Here is a 16911-nt window from a genome sequence, read left to right on the forward strand (position 1 = left end):
AATTTCTGAAAAAATGCCGTTAATAGTAATTTATAAAAAATTGAAGTACTAAAATGATACAGACTGAAATTGCTTAATGATCCCTCCTGCTATTATTATAATTATAAAAATTGAATACACCCATCAAATTTATTATTAATATATAATTAACATTTTAAATTCGTCACTTAATTTTGTGGCATCTACATTTATTATATTCAGCCATTTAATTTTGAGTAAATCAAGGAAATATTATACACAATTAACATTCATAATCTGTTACATATTTTAAATATAATTGACCAAGTGATAAATTATGCAGTTTAATATTCTTAACCTTGTTCATTTTTAACATTTACGAGCTTTTAATTTCAGGATGTATGAAAGATATGGTACTATTTGTAAATGGGAGATTTCTTATTTATTTTTGAATATTTTTAAAAAGGAAAGTAAAAACTATGTGATTAGAAATGATAATAGAAAAAATGGGCTATTTTTATACAGGGTCTCTAATGAATCAGTGTATCACTAGTAATTTAATTAAAAAAAAATAAAATAGATATCAATATCATACAATTCGGTGGTGATAGTGATAAATTAATGGTTTTTGTTAGGCTATAATGTAGATGAGGTAACTGAAATAAATGTAAAGTAAAAGAAAAATATGTTATCTCTGCCTTCAATGTCCTCTAACATCCGGTTCAACCGGAAATAATACTAATATTGGCTTTTCAAATCACTTTTTTTAATTCTACTAAATATTCTCAGGCTTCTATTTGTTCTATTTTACACTTGGAGTGCTTAACTAAAATGTCTGTATTACTAATAATTATAATGTTGAAACCTCCATTCTTGGTACACACGTCCACAAAAAATTACTCAGTAAGTATTAATAGTATTCCAAAATATTACACAGGGTGTTTAGTAACTTCTTATTACAATTAGGGTCATCAAATGAACATTGACAGTCATAAAGAATGTTATCGTTTCAAATAACTTTCTTATTTCAAATACCATAAAATTTTCATTTTCTATTCAAGTAACAAATTAAAAAATAATATGTGTTTTGTCCAGCTTAAATGGCGAAAAGGGTAAAACGACATTAACCAGCAAAAGGTTTGTGGGTGGTAAATAAATTACCTCTATTGGTTTTTAGTGCCTTATACACTGATACTTTCTTTGACTGTTTAAAACAATCATTTTGAATACAATTAATAGTAGAGCAAATTTACCAACAACATTCATAATTTATATATATAAAATTGAATGTTTTTAATTAAATTGTGTTTTCCTTTATCAATTCATATTGAAAAAAATATTTATTTATTTCACTTTGAATTGATAACACGTTCTATTATTCCATACAATAAATAATAAATTAATAGAATCATAAAAAAAGTGATTTATAGCACGCTGAAGAATTCAAAGCACCAGAAATGTATTAAACATCAGATAAAATGCCTAAGGTGAATTCCTTGCAACAAAAAGCCGATAATGTTTTAATTAATAGTGAGTAATTAATCATAAATTAATTTTCAATCGTGTCTAAGACCATAAAATGATGTTTAAAACCAATTGATACACACATACATAAATAACACAAGTTGTGTACTTACATTGTTTCTCCACGTGACATAATTTTACTGAACACCGACATTTTTGTTCCTTTAAGTTGTTAGTAACTAGCTGCTAGGACGCAGCTGTACAATGAAATAGTGAAACTTTGAATTAATAACAACAAACGGGGGAGGGAACTAATCTGAGCTGATTTTATGGTACTTACGTTGTTAATTATTTTACAATAGAATGCTTCCATAGAGACGTTAAATAATTTAGTTCTGGGCACATGGCTGTCTCTAAACATAAAATGTGGTATAAAATACCAATGATATAACGCCATATTAACACTAAAATTTTCATGCCGACCCAAATAATAACAACACAATTCGAAGTATTTAAAGACAATGGAAAAGATTGCATTCAACTCATTCGTATTTTTTAAATGATTAATTCCATTAAAGACGATAAAATTATAACAGCCATTCGGCGACTGCATCAAATTTAACACTAACGTGACAAAAATAGTTCTTCCTTGAATCACCACATTCACTGATCTTACCTTTGGTATGGTGTAGGCCCGCCGCAGTTCGGCCCTGTTTGGCTGCGGAGCACCACCCTGAGGTTGCCTGGGTACGCCCGGCTCCGAGCTCACCGAATGGATCGGTCGCAGCGGCTTCGTCAATATTTTGTTCAGACAAGCGATCCGGTTCTCGCACATCAAAGACACATCGTCGATCCTTTGAATCACCTGTAAAAATCACCGCTTAATACTTTGTCCGTTGAACAACGGTGGTGTTGCTCACCTGTGTCACCAGGGCCTTCGTCTCCGCCGTAATCGAGTCCTGGAATATGTGCTTCAGGTCTCTGGGATTATTGGTGGTGAATTCCTTGGCTGTCGCGATGAAGTCCTGGATCTCCTGCAAGTATGACTCGGCCAGTTCCGTGGACGTTGAACATTTCTCGATTTTCTGGGAGGCGAGCACATCAATGCCGACGCTGCACCACTTATTAGCCTGCAAATAAAACATAAACAAAACCGACATCCTAATTGGCCTGGCCGTCGAGATAGGTACGCTTTGTTTTGGATGCGTGTGACGGTGGACGTACGACATAAACAAAAGACTGATCCCCCAGTGTCCTAGGTTAATTTCGCATCGTTTATGCTGGATACATTAACACCGTTTAATTTTGTACATGCAGACGGCACGATATAGTGTGCGACGCAGTCATATTTCTCGATAAAGAACATCCTTTGCTAGCATCACTGAAAAGTTCGTACGGGGGACGGACAAAACGTTTTGCTGGGGAAATTTTTAAACTAAAATAATGCAGACAATTATTTATTAATTTAATTTTACTTTGTGCTCCGGTGAAAAGTGACGAATGAACAAAAGACTACATCATCCTATTATTAAGTATCTGAATCACTCACTCCATACATGAATATACTATCAAAATTTCAATTCAATGACTATTACTTTCCCAATGAATGGAATGAGGCAAATTATACAAATTCACAAGTCTTCAGCTATCGTCCAAATGATCTCCTTCCATGGGTGGGAAGGAATATTACTAGATAAAATAATGGGGAAACTTCTTCTATAATAAATGTCAATAATCCAAACCCAATATGGCTACATTCTTCAATTTGAAAGTGGCAATGGATGCATTGAAGATGAACAATGTCATGGTCAGCTTGAAACCTGATAAAATTAATGAATATCTCTCTCAAAATCCTTGTTGTACACCTTTGGAGATAGTTTAGTCATTTAAATGCACTAAATCAATCATTAGAAAAAGACTTCATACAACAAGTTTCAGCTATCGTCCAAATGGCCTCCCCTTCCATGAGTGGAAAGGAATATTACTAGATAAAATAATGGGGAAACTTCTTCTGTAGTAAATTTCAATAACCCAAACCCAATATGGGTACATTCTTCAATTTGAAAGAAGCAATGGAAGCATTAAAGATGAACAACGTCAAGGTCGTCTTGAAACCTGAAGAAATTAATCAATATCTCTCTCAAAATTCTTGTGCAACACTTTTGGAGATAGTTTAGTCATTTAAATACAGTAAATCAATCATTAGAAAAAGGCTTCACACACGAATATACTATCAAAATTTCAATTCAATGACTATTACTTTCCCAATGAATGGAAAGAGGCAAATTATACCAATTCACAAGTCCAATAACATTCACAAGTCTTCAGCTATCGTACAAATGGTCCCTTCCATGGGTAGGAAGGAATATTATTAGATAAAATAATGGGGAAACTTCTTCTGTAGTAAATTTCAATAACCCAAACCCAATATGGCTACATTCTTCAATTTGAAAGAGGCAATGGAAGCAATAAAGATGAACAACGTCAAGGTCGTCTTGAAACCTGAAGAAATTAATCAATATCTCTCTCAAACTTCTTGTGCAACACCTTTGGAGATAGTTTAGTAATTTAAATGCAGTAAATCAATCATTGTTACTTTCCCAATGAATAGAAAGAGGGGCATATTATTACCAATTGACAAATCTAACACCACAAGTCCTCAACTATCGTCCAAAAGGTCTTCTTCTATGGGAAAGAATTTTACTAGAAGAAATAATGGGATAACTTCTTGTCTAATACATTTCAATAACCCAATTCCAATTTGGTTTCATTCTTTAATTTAAAAGTGGTAATAGATGCATTGAGGATGAACAAGATTAGGGTCGTCCTGAAACCCTCACCACCGCAGAAATTAAACAATATATTCAGAATTTAGAAGAGATTTCTAGTAATGAAAATCAGTCAATCGGTGGGAGTAATGGTTTAATAGAAGAGGAAAAAACTTAATTTCATGGAATCCTAGATCTTAAGTTTCAACGATAAAATCTAATGTGACAGAGAGAAAATCAGCACTAGGACACCAATCATTATATACAAAAACTCATTCTAGAATAAAGACACATCCTATTGTCAGTGCATCATGACAATACTGAAACTGAGCACATAAACAATCCTTTGTTCAATCCACCAAACAGCATCCAATATATAATTCTAGTAAATAGGGTAACTTGGAATTCATGCAGATTTCTGATGTTTATATAATTTTTATAAATAATATTTCTCCTTAACCTATTTTATCATTGAAAGACGAAAAACAAGAAAATGATTATAGAAAACACTTACCTTTTCCATTCTCTCCATCAACTCCCTGCACTTATTCAGATCCTCCATCCTCTTGGTCAGTTTCTCGATTAAAATATCCTTCATCCTTTTCAGCTCGGCGCATTTCGGCTGTACACACTCCAACGGGCAGGAGTTCTTGATAGTAATCAGATGCTGGCCCGACGAAATGACCTCCTCCGCCCTTTCAATATCCACCAAGCACAACTTCTCGAAGGCCACAGTTTCTTTAATCAAAGTGTCGACACGACTCGCTGTTTCCCCTATTTCCGTCATTTCCGACACCGTTTTGAAATGTCCGTCGAAGTTGCTTTGCAACTCCCTGAAGTCCTGTTCGAACCTCCGAAGTTCCAGACAATGTCTCAAATTCGTCGAGTGCTGCTGCCAGAACTCGTCGAACGTCTTCTCCGTTTCCTCCAGCTGTACCAGAAGCCTTTCAACGGCGAACACGTTGCCGACCATATCGGTGTGGGGAATCTCATTGTCAGCGTATTCCGAATAAGTTTTTTGCTTGATGCTGCACAGCAAGTTCTCGCCGTGTTTGGCGGCCGCCAGTATCTCGTCCTTTAAATCGGAATAGCATTGGGTTTGTCGGTTGAGCAGTTGCTGCGTCGAATCGACGTTGTTGGGCAGTTCCGTTTCTTCTATGGTCTTAGTGAAATTGTCCAGAGCATTCGACACGTCGTGAGTAACGGTGGAGAACTTCTCCAGTTCGATCCTCTGCTGTATCCAGTCGTCGTGGTTGTAGGGTAACGTGCCCCCCAGATCGGAGGTGAGTTGAGTTATGTTCACGTACTCGTGAAGTTCTTCGGCGCTGCTCAGCACCACCATGCGAAATTTGAACTCGTCTTTGGACAACTTATTGCTGACTTCTGAGAGGGTTTTGTGAAAGAAGCTGGTCGGTCTGATCACGTAAACAACATGGATTAAACCAGGGAAATATACCTGCAACAAATTGTGAGCCTCAAAGTCAAAAGTTAGCTTGGTGACTTACAGATATCTTAAGTAATACGGTTTTGACCGAGTTCCACCTGTCCTTTCTCCGGTCTATGATTAAATGGAAGCCCAGGTCTGCCTCCTGCAACCTGTAACGGAAACCGATTAAACACCAACTCTGGCACATACACGCTGGTACTTACGAAGGAACAGACGTTAAATACAACATTAGTTTTTGATATTCTTGATCAGACAACATTTGGAAATTGTTGTTGTCGGGGAAAGTGATGATTGGACAGCCATCTTTTGATTTTCCTCCGGAAATGACTGCGTATTGGTGTTGTAACAGGTCGGTCACATCGTTCACCCCTAAAGGTTCCAAGGTGACAGTATTCTGCATTTCTATTTCTTCACATGTAGTCGAAATAGGTTCCTCTGGAAAAAATTATTCTTATCAGTACAAGGTTCATATTTAAAACAACTGATTATTTAAAAAATAACGGCATTAGAATGTAAAGATTTTTATTTGTCTCCTCAGATTGATTTGTAGTTTTATAAATAATGTTTTTGTTGGAATTGAAAGGTCATAGTATTGGTTCCAGCAATATAATGAGGAAACATATTTAAAAATTCTTTACTTACAAGTAAAAACAATGTTGAAAAACTCACCGACGTGACTTTATTAAAATATGATTTAACAAAACCTTCAATGACATGAAAATAAGTTGGAAAGACAAATTTAGAAGCTAAAAATAATCGTCACGACCAATTCTGACATAAACATATGATTTTCAATGATACTATTGGGTTAAGTACCGACTCATGTCACATTTTGCTGAATATGACAATTCCATTATTCTCATATCAACTGTTATTTTAATACATGCACATTAAACTATTGTAAATTGTTTATTATTAAGTACATTGGTGTAGTTCTAAGATTTCTAACAAGCCTAGTAAAAATTAATTATAAATAAGGGTAACACATACAAACACAAAGTATTTTAAAAGTAACTTTATTAAAAAAGTAGTACCTATAAATTCTTAGGGGCTAAGACATTTTTTTCTGTATGTATATAAAATGAAATTATATATAAATAAATATAAATAATATAATAAACTATGAGACTTATTTACAAATTCCATTTTCAAAAAAATTTATCCGCGTCATTTTATACAATTGAGATCAAAATAATAATGGGATTTGAGAAAAATACAATATCTTAGTTTCCAGTTAATCTCAGATACATCCTTACAATTTTGTGCGTCTGTTAGTTATTTAATTGTCTCAGGATATATTTTTGACGTACACTCCTGGATGTCAACACATAATTGAAAGGAGGTGAATTAAAGCTGCAAAACTGTTGTCAATTATCTGTGGAGGTTGGATGCAGGTTAGTACTTTAGTACGCTTTATGGCACAAATTTAAAGAAATTAACCTTTTAAGTTATTTCGTAATGTAAAAAATTAAAGCTTTTGGCAATCAATTAATCCTAAGTGTTCCATTTCGCGAACATAATCCTCAATTTGATTCGTATCAATCCACAAATAACGTTTTTACAATATAAATTAAAAATTAATACTATGATATATAAAATATGTACAATAAAAAATTAATAATAATCTTTTTCCATTTACAAAAATAACAGAAAACCCTTAAATTCGGCTGAATGTGTACGGGGCGTGATGTTGAGCATTGGCCATCGTCGTTACAATATTCCCCTGTTCGTTTATAACGTACCCTGTGTTCGCCAACTGGTATGAAAAATTGGTCGAGTTGTGATTATTCGTGTTCTGCGGCGTCACTATGTTTCCGTTTTGCAGTAGTTGAGTCACTGGAGTTACCAAGAAGGTTTGCTGGTGGTGTTGGTTGGTGTTGTCGCTTGGTGGCGCCACAACAAGGGGAATAACTTGCTGTACGTCATTGACGATACACTTTTGTACTTGCTGTTCCCTTCTGTCTTGCGTTTGAATTGGCTGGGCTTGGTGTTGGATTTGCTGGGGGGCTTGTTGGACCTGCTGAGTCTGTTGTTGCTGTTGTTGCTGCTGCTGCTGTTGGTTCTGTTGTTGTTGCTGCTGATTGTGGTTGTTGGACAACACGTTTTTGGGCTCAATCTTTGAGAATTTGACATGAGGAAATTGCTCCTTCATGAAATGCCTAAAGGTTGAGTAGCCCATGAGTTTTAAGCCCGGCTCTAGTATCTGCCCATACTCTTTGTAAGCATCATGTAGGTTTTTCCTCGTCACATCCCAAGGTAATTGTATGGGGGACTTGGTGTTAACGATGTCTCGTTCACCTGTGTGTTGCTCTAAGTATTGCTTCAAAAATTCCGTGGCGTGTCTATAGATATCCAAAGAAAAGGTGTTGTGGGGCTTCTTCCCATGGTTGCCGTGCACTCTAGGGGCCACACCATGAGTCATAACGTGCTTCCTGATCCTCTTCAGTTGATAGTGGGTGCAATTCTCCAGATACAAAAAGGCGTCAAGACACACCCGCCTCCCCTGGTACACGTATTGTGCCCTCAGTCTTCTACGTTCCTTGTGCCTAACGGTGGTGTCAGGGTTCGCCAGACAAGCCATAGTAACCCCCATCAAGTACATGTCGTGTTCCCCTTTAGTCAGCTCAGCTATGTTCAGTCTATGTTTATACACACTCTCCGGATTCAAGCCCTTGAAGCAGCTCTCGTCCTGACATTCACATCCACGCTTAAATCGCTCTTTGACCTGGCTGGCGCTTTCCTCAAGTTTGGAAGGCTCGTTACTCGTCGTTGCCTCCACGTCAGATTTCTTCTTTTTCTTCGTGGGCGTCTTCTTTTTGCCCGCCTTGGGTGTCGCTTTCGTTTTCCCGTTCACTTGCGGCTTCGGAGACTCCCGTTCCGTCTCCTCGACCTCCACGGAGTCCGTGTAAATCGACTCCATGTTGTGGTCTTCATCGTCCACTATCGGATGACCTTCCCAGATCACCTGCTGAAAATGTACTGCACAATTAGTCTGCTTTTTAACTCATCCACTGAGCAAACTCATTGATCAAACCAAAGCACTGGGTGTAAATAAACTGTAAAAAATACAACTACCTGCTGATCATCGATGGTCTGGGGGAAGTGTCCGTTCGCATCCATGCTGGAAAACAAGGAATGCGCAATCGACACTGGCCCGTGCCATGCTATTTGAGCTTCGCTCTCCTGAACCTCGGCGTTGGCCGGATTCGAATGGAACGAGTTGGTGGGCGACTGATTTTCGGTCGTGTCCACAATCGCCTCCTGTTTCTCTATTCGTTCCACCGAAAGGAGCGAGTGAAGCACTTCGCTGGCCTCCTTTTCGGCAGCATCAACCTGTGCCATCTAAAATACAACCAACGGATTAAGTGCGATGCGTTTGTGAAACAGGTTCAATGAGCTGCAAACTGATGTAAAAATATCAACAAACAAACGTAAAAAATTGTTTTATCGACGCGACTGTAGTTTATCAACGGATGTTCAATGCCTTAAAATGATACCCATTGTAAGTTCAAGTTACAATTTTAATATATAACTGCGAACTTGTTTCATAAATTTGATAAGTATTTTTTTCTAATAACAAAGATGAACCTTCATAATGATTAAAGGTTAAAAATGTGGTTTTTATTTAAGATTTAAGAACACATTCATTAGTTTTTTGCATTGTATGGTTACAAAACGAAAATCTTTGATTAGAATTTAGAAGAATTCCTTTGAGGATTTATCATGATATTTATTGAAGTTAGCTGAGCATTTTAATACAAAATTAAGAATAAATTTCATAAAATAAAAAAGTTAAAGCTATGAATCATTGTCTTTAAATTTAAGCTTAGCTTTGTGATGATATTTATGATTAAGAAATTACTCAAAATCAATAAATTTCCATAAGTAATAAATGACAGAAAAGTGGAATATAAAAACCTTTAACAGTTTTAAAGATTTACTATGATATTTATGAAAGTTAGCTGAACACTTTAATACAAAATTACGAAAAAATTTCATAAATTAACAGTTTTGAATCATTGTTTTCAAATCTAAGCTTTGTGATGATATTTATCATTAAGAAATCACTCAAAATTAATAAATTTCCATAAGTGATAAGTGACAGAAAAGTAATTAGAAATCATTTACAATTTGCAGCTATAAAAAGAAAAAGATATTTGACTGATTGCTTAGAATATTAAAACCTTTAAGTATTTTAAGTATTTTCCTTGATATTTATAGAAATTAGCTGAACATTTTAATACAAAATTATGAACCAATTTCATAAATTAAAAAAGTTTTTGATAACAATAAAGGTGTAGTTTAACAGTTTTGAATTATTGTCTTCAAATTTAAGCTTTGTGGTGATATTTATCATTAAGAAATCACTCAACATTAATAAATTTGCATAAGTGATAAGTGAGAGAAAAGTAAATAGAAATCATTTACATTTTACAGTTATAAAAAAAAAGATATTTGAGTGATTTCTTAGAATATTAAAACCTTTAAGTATTTTAAGGATTTACCATGATATTTATATAAGTAGCTGAACATTTTAATACAAAATTATGAACCAATTTCATAAATTAAAAAAGTTTTTGATAACAATAAAGGTGTAGTTTAACAGTTTTGAATTATTGTCTTCAAATTTAAGCTTTGTGGTGATATTTATCATTAAGAAATCACTCAACATTAATAAATTTGCATAAGTGATAAGTGAGAGAAAAGTAAATAGAAATCATTTACATTTTACAGTTATAAAAATAAAAGATATTTGACTGATTGCTTAGAATATTAAAACCTTTAAGTATTTTAAGGATTTACCATGATATTTATATAAGTAGCTGAACATTTTAATACAAAATTATGAACAAATTTCATAAATTAAAAAAGTTTTTGATAAGAATAAAGGTATAGCGTAACAGTTTCGAATCATTGTCTTCAAATTTAAGCTTTGTGATGATATTTATCATTAAGAAATCATTCAAAATTAATAAATTTGCATAACTGATAAGTGAGAGAAAAGTAAATAGAAATCATTTACATTTTACAGTTATAAAAATTAAAGATATTTGACGATTGCTTAGAATATTAAAACTTTAAAGTATTTTAAGGATTTTCCATGATATTTATACAAGTTAGCTGAACATTTTAATACAAAATTGCGAACAAATTTTATAAATTAAAAAGTAATTTTTGATAACAATAAAGTTGTAGTTTAACAATGTTTGTTTTGAATCATTTTTTTAAAATCTATGCTTTGTGATGATATTTGTCAATAAGAAATAACTCAAAATAAAAAAGTGACAAGTAACAGAACAGTAATTAGAAATCATTTACAAGTTACAATTATAAAAAGAAAAGATATTTGATTAACTGTTAACTGTTTTAAGGATTTACCAAGATATAGAAGGTAGCTGAACATTATAATAGAGAGATTCATAATTAATAAATTCTCATCAGTGAGTAAAAGAAAAGTAATTAGAATATATTTTATTGATTGTTTAGAATGTTAGAAACTTTCAGTCTTGATGGTTTACAGTGAAATTTGTGTATAACATTTTAATTTTAAAATTATTAACAAATAAAACTTTATTAGTGAAAAATAAAAGGAAAAAACACTTACAATTTACATTTAGAAAGTGAAAAGATCTTTGATGACCTGTTGTAGTAAAATGACTGATTAGGATCTGTGTGACCCACCTCTTTTAATAAGGCTGCATGTAGATTAAATAACATTTTTCCGGATTCCTTTGTACATATATAACACCTCTGGTATTTGATCTTTTTAAAATTAATTAAAACACATACTTTTGTGACGTTGATATCTGTAAGATTATACATTTATTGAATTACTGTGCTCAACATGAAATCAATTATATGCTGTTTTATTGTTAATCAGTCACAGGGAACAGTTATTTTATTTGCTGAAGAATTTGCTTGTAATCTGCAAGATCAGAATCGAGAATAACTGCTTCAAATAAAAGTGGAACTATGGCAATGACCCCCACGATCTATGTGTTAAGTTAAAAATATAAAATAAAAATGTGTATGTACATATGAAAATTTATCCTTGTGAATAGTAAACATGTACTTGCATCATATTTTATTTAAAAATATCAAGTAATAGTCTAAATAAAGAGTACAAAGTATAAAAAAAATGTTGTGATCTTGTATTAAAAAACTTCGTGTCGTGTTATTGTCAAATTAGAATTTTCGTTTGAATAATAAATACCTCCTTGGAGCCAGCATCTAATAAACAATAATCTTGCATCATTATTGTTAGGTCAGCTCCTTAAACTTAATTTGATGTCCACTTTTATAATCATAAAACTAAATTAAAGTCTTCTTTGATCACACATGAATAATGATGAAATAATCAACAAAAGGACACTTGCAATGATTTAGCGGTATCAGATTTGAACACGGCTTTAACTTTGTTTGTTGTTGTGTTTTACCCCAGTTTGCGGTAATTGTTGAAAGTCTATTGGACCAGACGTGCATAAAAATGATCCCCATTTCTTGTGGCACTGATGTAATAATTGCATCGTTTAGATAAGTGGTTCTGGTTAATAGAAGTGTGCAAAGACATTAGCAGCAGTTTTAAGATAAACGTAAATAAACGTTTTTCACGTGAAACGTACTTAATTGGAAAGTTTTGTTGTATATTAATGGTGCAAGAAGCCATTTCGAAGGTGTTTCGCCTTTCATCACGCAAAAGCGTCTCAATTTCGGGCAATAAAGGCAAAAATCCACATTCTAAAATCACCAAAACCATCGTCTTGCATGTGTCAACAATATTTTGAAAACAAAAATCCAAGAGGTTAGCGTACAAGCGAAAAGCGTCTTTATGTAGAACGCAGGAGATCATTTTCGCACGCGACCACACAAATCTAGACCATATTGGTATCCATTACAGCGCCACAATACGTACCTTTTTCCCAGTTATTTCGACATAAAACCGGCGAAACACGCCTCAACGCCAACGACAAATTAAATTTGTCATCGATTCACATAGCTTCGCGCACCACACGACCACTAACAGATGATATTTTCGTCGAAATTATCGTGCAAACTTGAATCGTATTCGGATATACGAACGCCATATCTTTTCCTAATAGCTTCATACAGCCACCGTTGGCGAAACGATGCGCGAGGCATGCGCGACGCGCGACTCGCGCACGACATCTCTGGCGGGAATCGTTCAAATAAGCTTTGGGAAGCAACGCGACGACTGAACGCCGGATGGAACGCTTCGTTCGGCTCAAATGCCTGTAATAATCTCAAAACAAATTATTGTAGTTGGCCAAAAAGGCTTTAGTTATCACACCAAACCATATATTTAATAAAACAAATTAAAATGAACATAAAAGATAAGGATTCATGTACTAGGACGACCACCTTAAAATCATTCATTTATAATCTAAAAATGTAGCACTACATAGTTTGAGCTAAATTAATTTAATTCAATTCAAAAAGTAATCATTTTTATTGAAAATTTTATGACAAATAAGTTATTAAATGGAGAGGTCAGTTTGTACCTATAAATTGAAAAGTGTTGCTACAACAATTTTTAAATATTAATCTATAAGTAGTTACCGAAATAAAACAAATTAAAATGATCAAAAGAGATAAAGATTAATATCCCACCAGCACCACCTTGTAGTCAAATTATTGAAAAACTTGTCAAAATCATCAATTTACAAAATGAATATGTAGCACTACGATAAAACAAATTAAAATAAACAAAAAAGATAAGGATTAATATTCCACGACGACCACCTTGTAGTCCAATTATTGAAAAACATATCCAAATCAGCAATTTACAAACTGAATATGTAGCACTACAATAAATATAAATTGTAGTTTGAGCAAACTTAATTTAAAATGTAGCTAATTCAATAGGTAACCATTTTTGTTGAAAATTTTATAATAAATAAGTTCAATACGTCAATTTGTCTCAATAAATTGTAAATCGAGTATTGCTACAACCATTTTTTAAATATTAATCCACAAATAGTTACTGAAATTTAAAAATTAAAAAACAGAAATAATTAATATCCCACCAGCACCACCTTGTAGTCAAATTATTGAAAAACATGTTAAAATCATTAATTTATAAAGTAAAAATGTAGTACTACAATAAATATAAATTGTAGCTTGAGCAAAATTAATTTAAAATGAAGCCAATTCAATGTGTAACCTTTTTTATTAAAAATTTTATAATAAATAAGTTAGGTTAATTGGAGACGTCAATTTGTATCTATAAATTGAAAATCTAGAGTTGCTACAACCAATTTTTAATTATTAATCTAGGAATAGTTACCGAAATAAAACAAATTAAACTGAACAAATGAGATAAGGATTAATATTCCACCAGCACTTAAACTTAAACTTAAAATGTAGTACTACAATAAATATAAATTGTAATTTGAGCAAAATTAATTTAAAATGTAGCCAATTCAATGAGTAACTATTTTTATTAAAAATTTTATAATAAATAAGTTATGTTAATTGGAGACGCCATTTTGTATCTATCAATTGAAAGTCTAGTGTTACTACAACCAATTTTTACTTATTAATCTAGTTACCGAAATAAAACAAATTAAACTGAACAAATGAGATAAGGATTAATATCCCACCAGCACCACCTTGTAGTCAAATTATTGAAAAACATGTTAAAATCATTAATTTATAAACTTAAAATGTAGTACTACAATAAATATAAATTGTAATTTGAGCAAAATTAATTTAAAATGTAGCCAATTCAATGAGTAACTATTTTTATTAAAAATTTTATAATAAATAAGTTAGATTAATTGGAGACGTCAATTTGTATCTATAAATTGAAAATCTAGAGTTGCTACAACCAATTTTTAATTATTAATCTAGGAAGAGTTATCGAAGTAAAACAAATTAAACTGAACAAAAGAGTTAAGGATTAATATCCCACCAGCACCACCTTGTAGTCAAATTATTGAAAAACATGTTAAAATCATTAATTTATAAAGTAAAAATGTAGTACTACAATAAATATAAATTGTAGCTTGAGCAAAATTAATTTAAAATGAAGCCAATTCAATGTGTAACCTTTTTTATTAAAAATTTTATAATAAATAAGTTAGGTTAATTGGAGACGTCAATTTGTATCTATAAATTGAAAATCTAGAGTTGCTGCAACCAATTTTTACTTATTAATCTAGGAATAGTTACCGAAATAAAACAAATTAAACTGAACAAATGAGATAAGGATTAATATCCCACCAGCACCATCTTGTAGTCAAATTATTGTAAAACATGTTAAAATCATTAATTTATAAAGTAAAAATGTAGCACTACAATAAATATAAATTGTAGTTTGAGCAAAATTAATTTAAAATGAAGCCAATTCAATGTATAATAAAATGAACAAAAGAGATGAGTATCAATATCCCACCAGCGCCACCATATAATCAAATAAAAGAAAAAGCAAACTAATTTCACAAACTAGTAATTTCATAGAAAAATAAATTATTTTCTGATATCGTAACGCTCTACATTTTTTTGAATTTACACAAGAAAGCAAGTTGAAAATGAGTGTAGTATAAGTTAACGCTGCAGAATCTGATAACCGTTATTATAAGTCTGAAACCGTTACTGCTAAAAGTTTGTTGCGCATCATTTTCGTATATTTATGGTCAATAAAACATCTACATTTCTTATAATATATATTATCTAATCGTTCTTAAACTATTACATTCAGCTGAAAGAGTTGCTAAATGATTTAAGTAAATTTCATTCCTTACTTCTTACACATATGGTTTGTGGTGATTATCATCAAGTATTTATTATATTAAATTGATTTTATTCAATGTTAAAAAACAATTAATTATTATTTTGATATTAAAAATATTGATATTAATATTACTTAAAAAATGTTGTTGGACTAGATGAAAGTAAAATGAATTTACTTTTAATTTCTGAAAACGTCAAAGAGGTCTTTATGGAGATACTGTTACAAGGCAAAGTTGTGCAAACTCTATTTATAACTCGTAATTCTACTTCCTTTTCGTGTCTCAATTTTCTAATTGTATACAGCTCAAACCTGATGCTGTCTATAATATTAAACAGTAAACAAATTATTGGAATATTGGAACGTCACTAATCATTATAATTACAAGTTTGCATCTCATTTCGCATCGGATTGTCGTGATCGCAATTTGACGGTTATAAAAGATTCATAATGTAACTATAAATAAGCATTTAATTATTCAAATATTTTTCCAGATCAAGGCGTGCTTAATCCACCATACAATTAACTGTTTTTAAAACTAGTATGGCCACATGTTAAGTGTACAAATTTATTTTTTTTTTTAATTTTAATGGTTGTTAAAATGTAGGTGAATGTTCAACGTTGATGAACAATTAACATAATTTTTGCGAATTAAAGTGTTATATATATTTTTTTGACCAACTTAATCAAACTTAATGTGTTGAACGCCAAAAAACGGTGATGGAGATGTTAAACAATAATGTTAATGTAAAATAGGTCTTCTCTAGAATAAATTTGATATACTTTAAAACATTTTTGACGTATATTACTCTTTTATCAATAAATTATTCAAAATGGAAGGAATAGTGATAGTTTTTATTAATCAGTGACCTATAAAAGAATATGCTTTTTTATGGAAATATTTGGAACAACCAGTTCAAAGCCACTGTCAAAAATTCATATGCAAATCACTTTTTTAATATTTGTATTAATTTAGAGTGATGTTTACACATTTATATGCTGTTCTTGGTAAATTATTTTTTTATCATGGAATTCAATCTGATTTAAATAATATGAGAACAAAAGGAAAACAGCAATACTAGTATTAGGTACAGAAAAAAGTAATTTACTAGTTAAAGTAGATTCTAGTTAGTTAGAAAGCTTTCTTAAGCTCTTTCTAACTATGCTATACTTGCAACTTTTTTGGATTAATAATGGGGTGTTCAAATGCTGAAAATGGACAAAGCCAAGGTCGTCCTGAAACTTGTACCGATGAAGAAATTAAGCAATATCTTGAACAAAATCTTCGTGCAACAAAACTGTGATGAGTCAACTATCCCAATGGTTTATATTAATTAACAAGTGTAACACCACATGTCTTCAACTATCGTCCAAATAGTCTTCAGTTATGGTTGGGAGGGAATATTAATAGAAAAAATACTGGAAAAACTTCTTCTCTAGTAAATTTAAGTAGCCCAATCCAATTTGTTCTCAATTTACAATTTAATGTTGAAGATGAACAACTTCAAGGTCATCCTGAAACC

At 32.1% G+C, this 16911-nt stretch overlaps 2 protein-coding genes across 6 annotated transcripts in view; both read right to left on the minus strand.

The window, feature by feature from the left end:
- Window positions 1–16911, minus strand: part of LOC109599727 (guanine nucleotide exchange factor DBS-like) — a 45152-nt gene that overhangs the window by 13176 nt on the left and 15065 nt on the right. For 4 of the 5 annotated variants that reach the window (XM_049969320.1, XM_020015748.2, XM_049969319.1 and 1 more), the window contains exons 2-6: window positions 5841–6072; window positions 5696–5786; window positions 4705–5646; window positions 2343–2552; window positions 2099–2287 (exon numbers count right to left, since the gene is read on the minus strand). In XM_049969320.1, coding sequence (XP_049825277.1) covers window positions 2099–2287; window positions 2343–2552; window positions 4705–5646; window positions 5696–5786; window positions 5841–6072 — 1664 coding nt within the window. Of the gene's footprint in view, window positions 1–2098; window positions 2288–2342; window positions 2553–4704; window positions 5647–5695; window positions 5787–5840; window positions 6073–6279; window positions 6392–16911 lie in introns of those variants that run through there. The other variant, XM_049969318.1, reaches the window with a different exon arrangement.
- LOC109599728 (uncharacterized) lies at window positions 6638–12757 on the minus strand. Its single transcript, XM_049969323.1, has 3 exons — window positions 12551–12757; window positions 8710–8979; window positions 6638–8605 (listed from the first exon to the last, which is right to left on the minus strand). Exons 2-3 carry the CDS (start codon window positions 8977–8979, stop codon window positions 7295–7297), a joined length of 1581 nt encoding a protein of 526 aa, XP_049825280.1. The 5' UTR covers window positions 12551–12757; the 3' UTR covers window positions 6638–7294.

The sequence above is a fragment of the Aethina tumida genome, chromosome 1, assembly GCF_024364675.1.
Source record: "Aethina tumida isolate Nest 87 chromosome 1, icAetTumi1.1, whole genome shotgun sequence".
NCBI lineage: Eukaryota > Metazoa > Arthropoda > Insecta > Coleoptera > Nitidulidae > Aethina > Aethina tumida.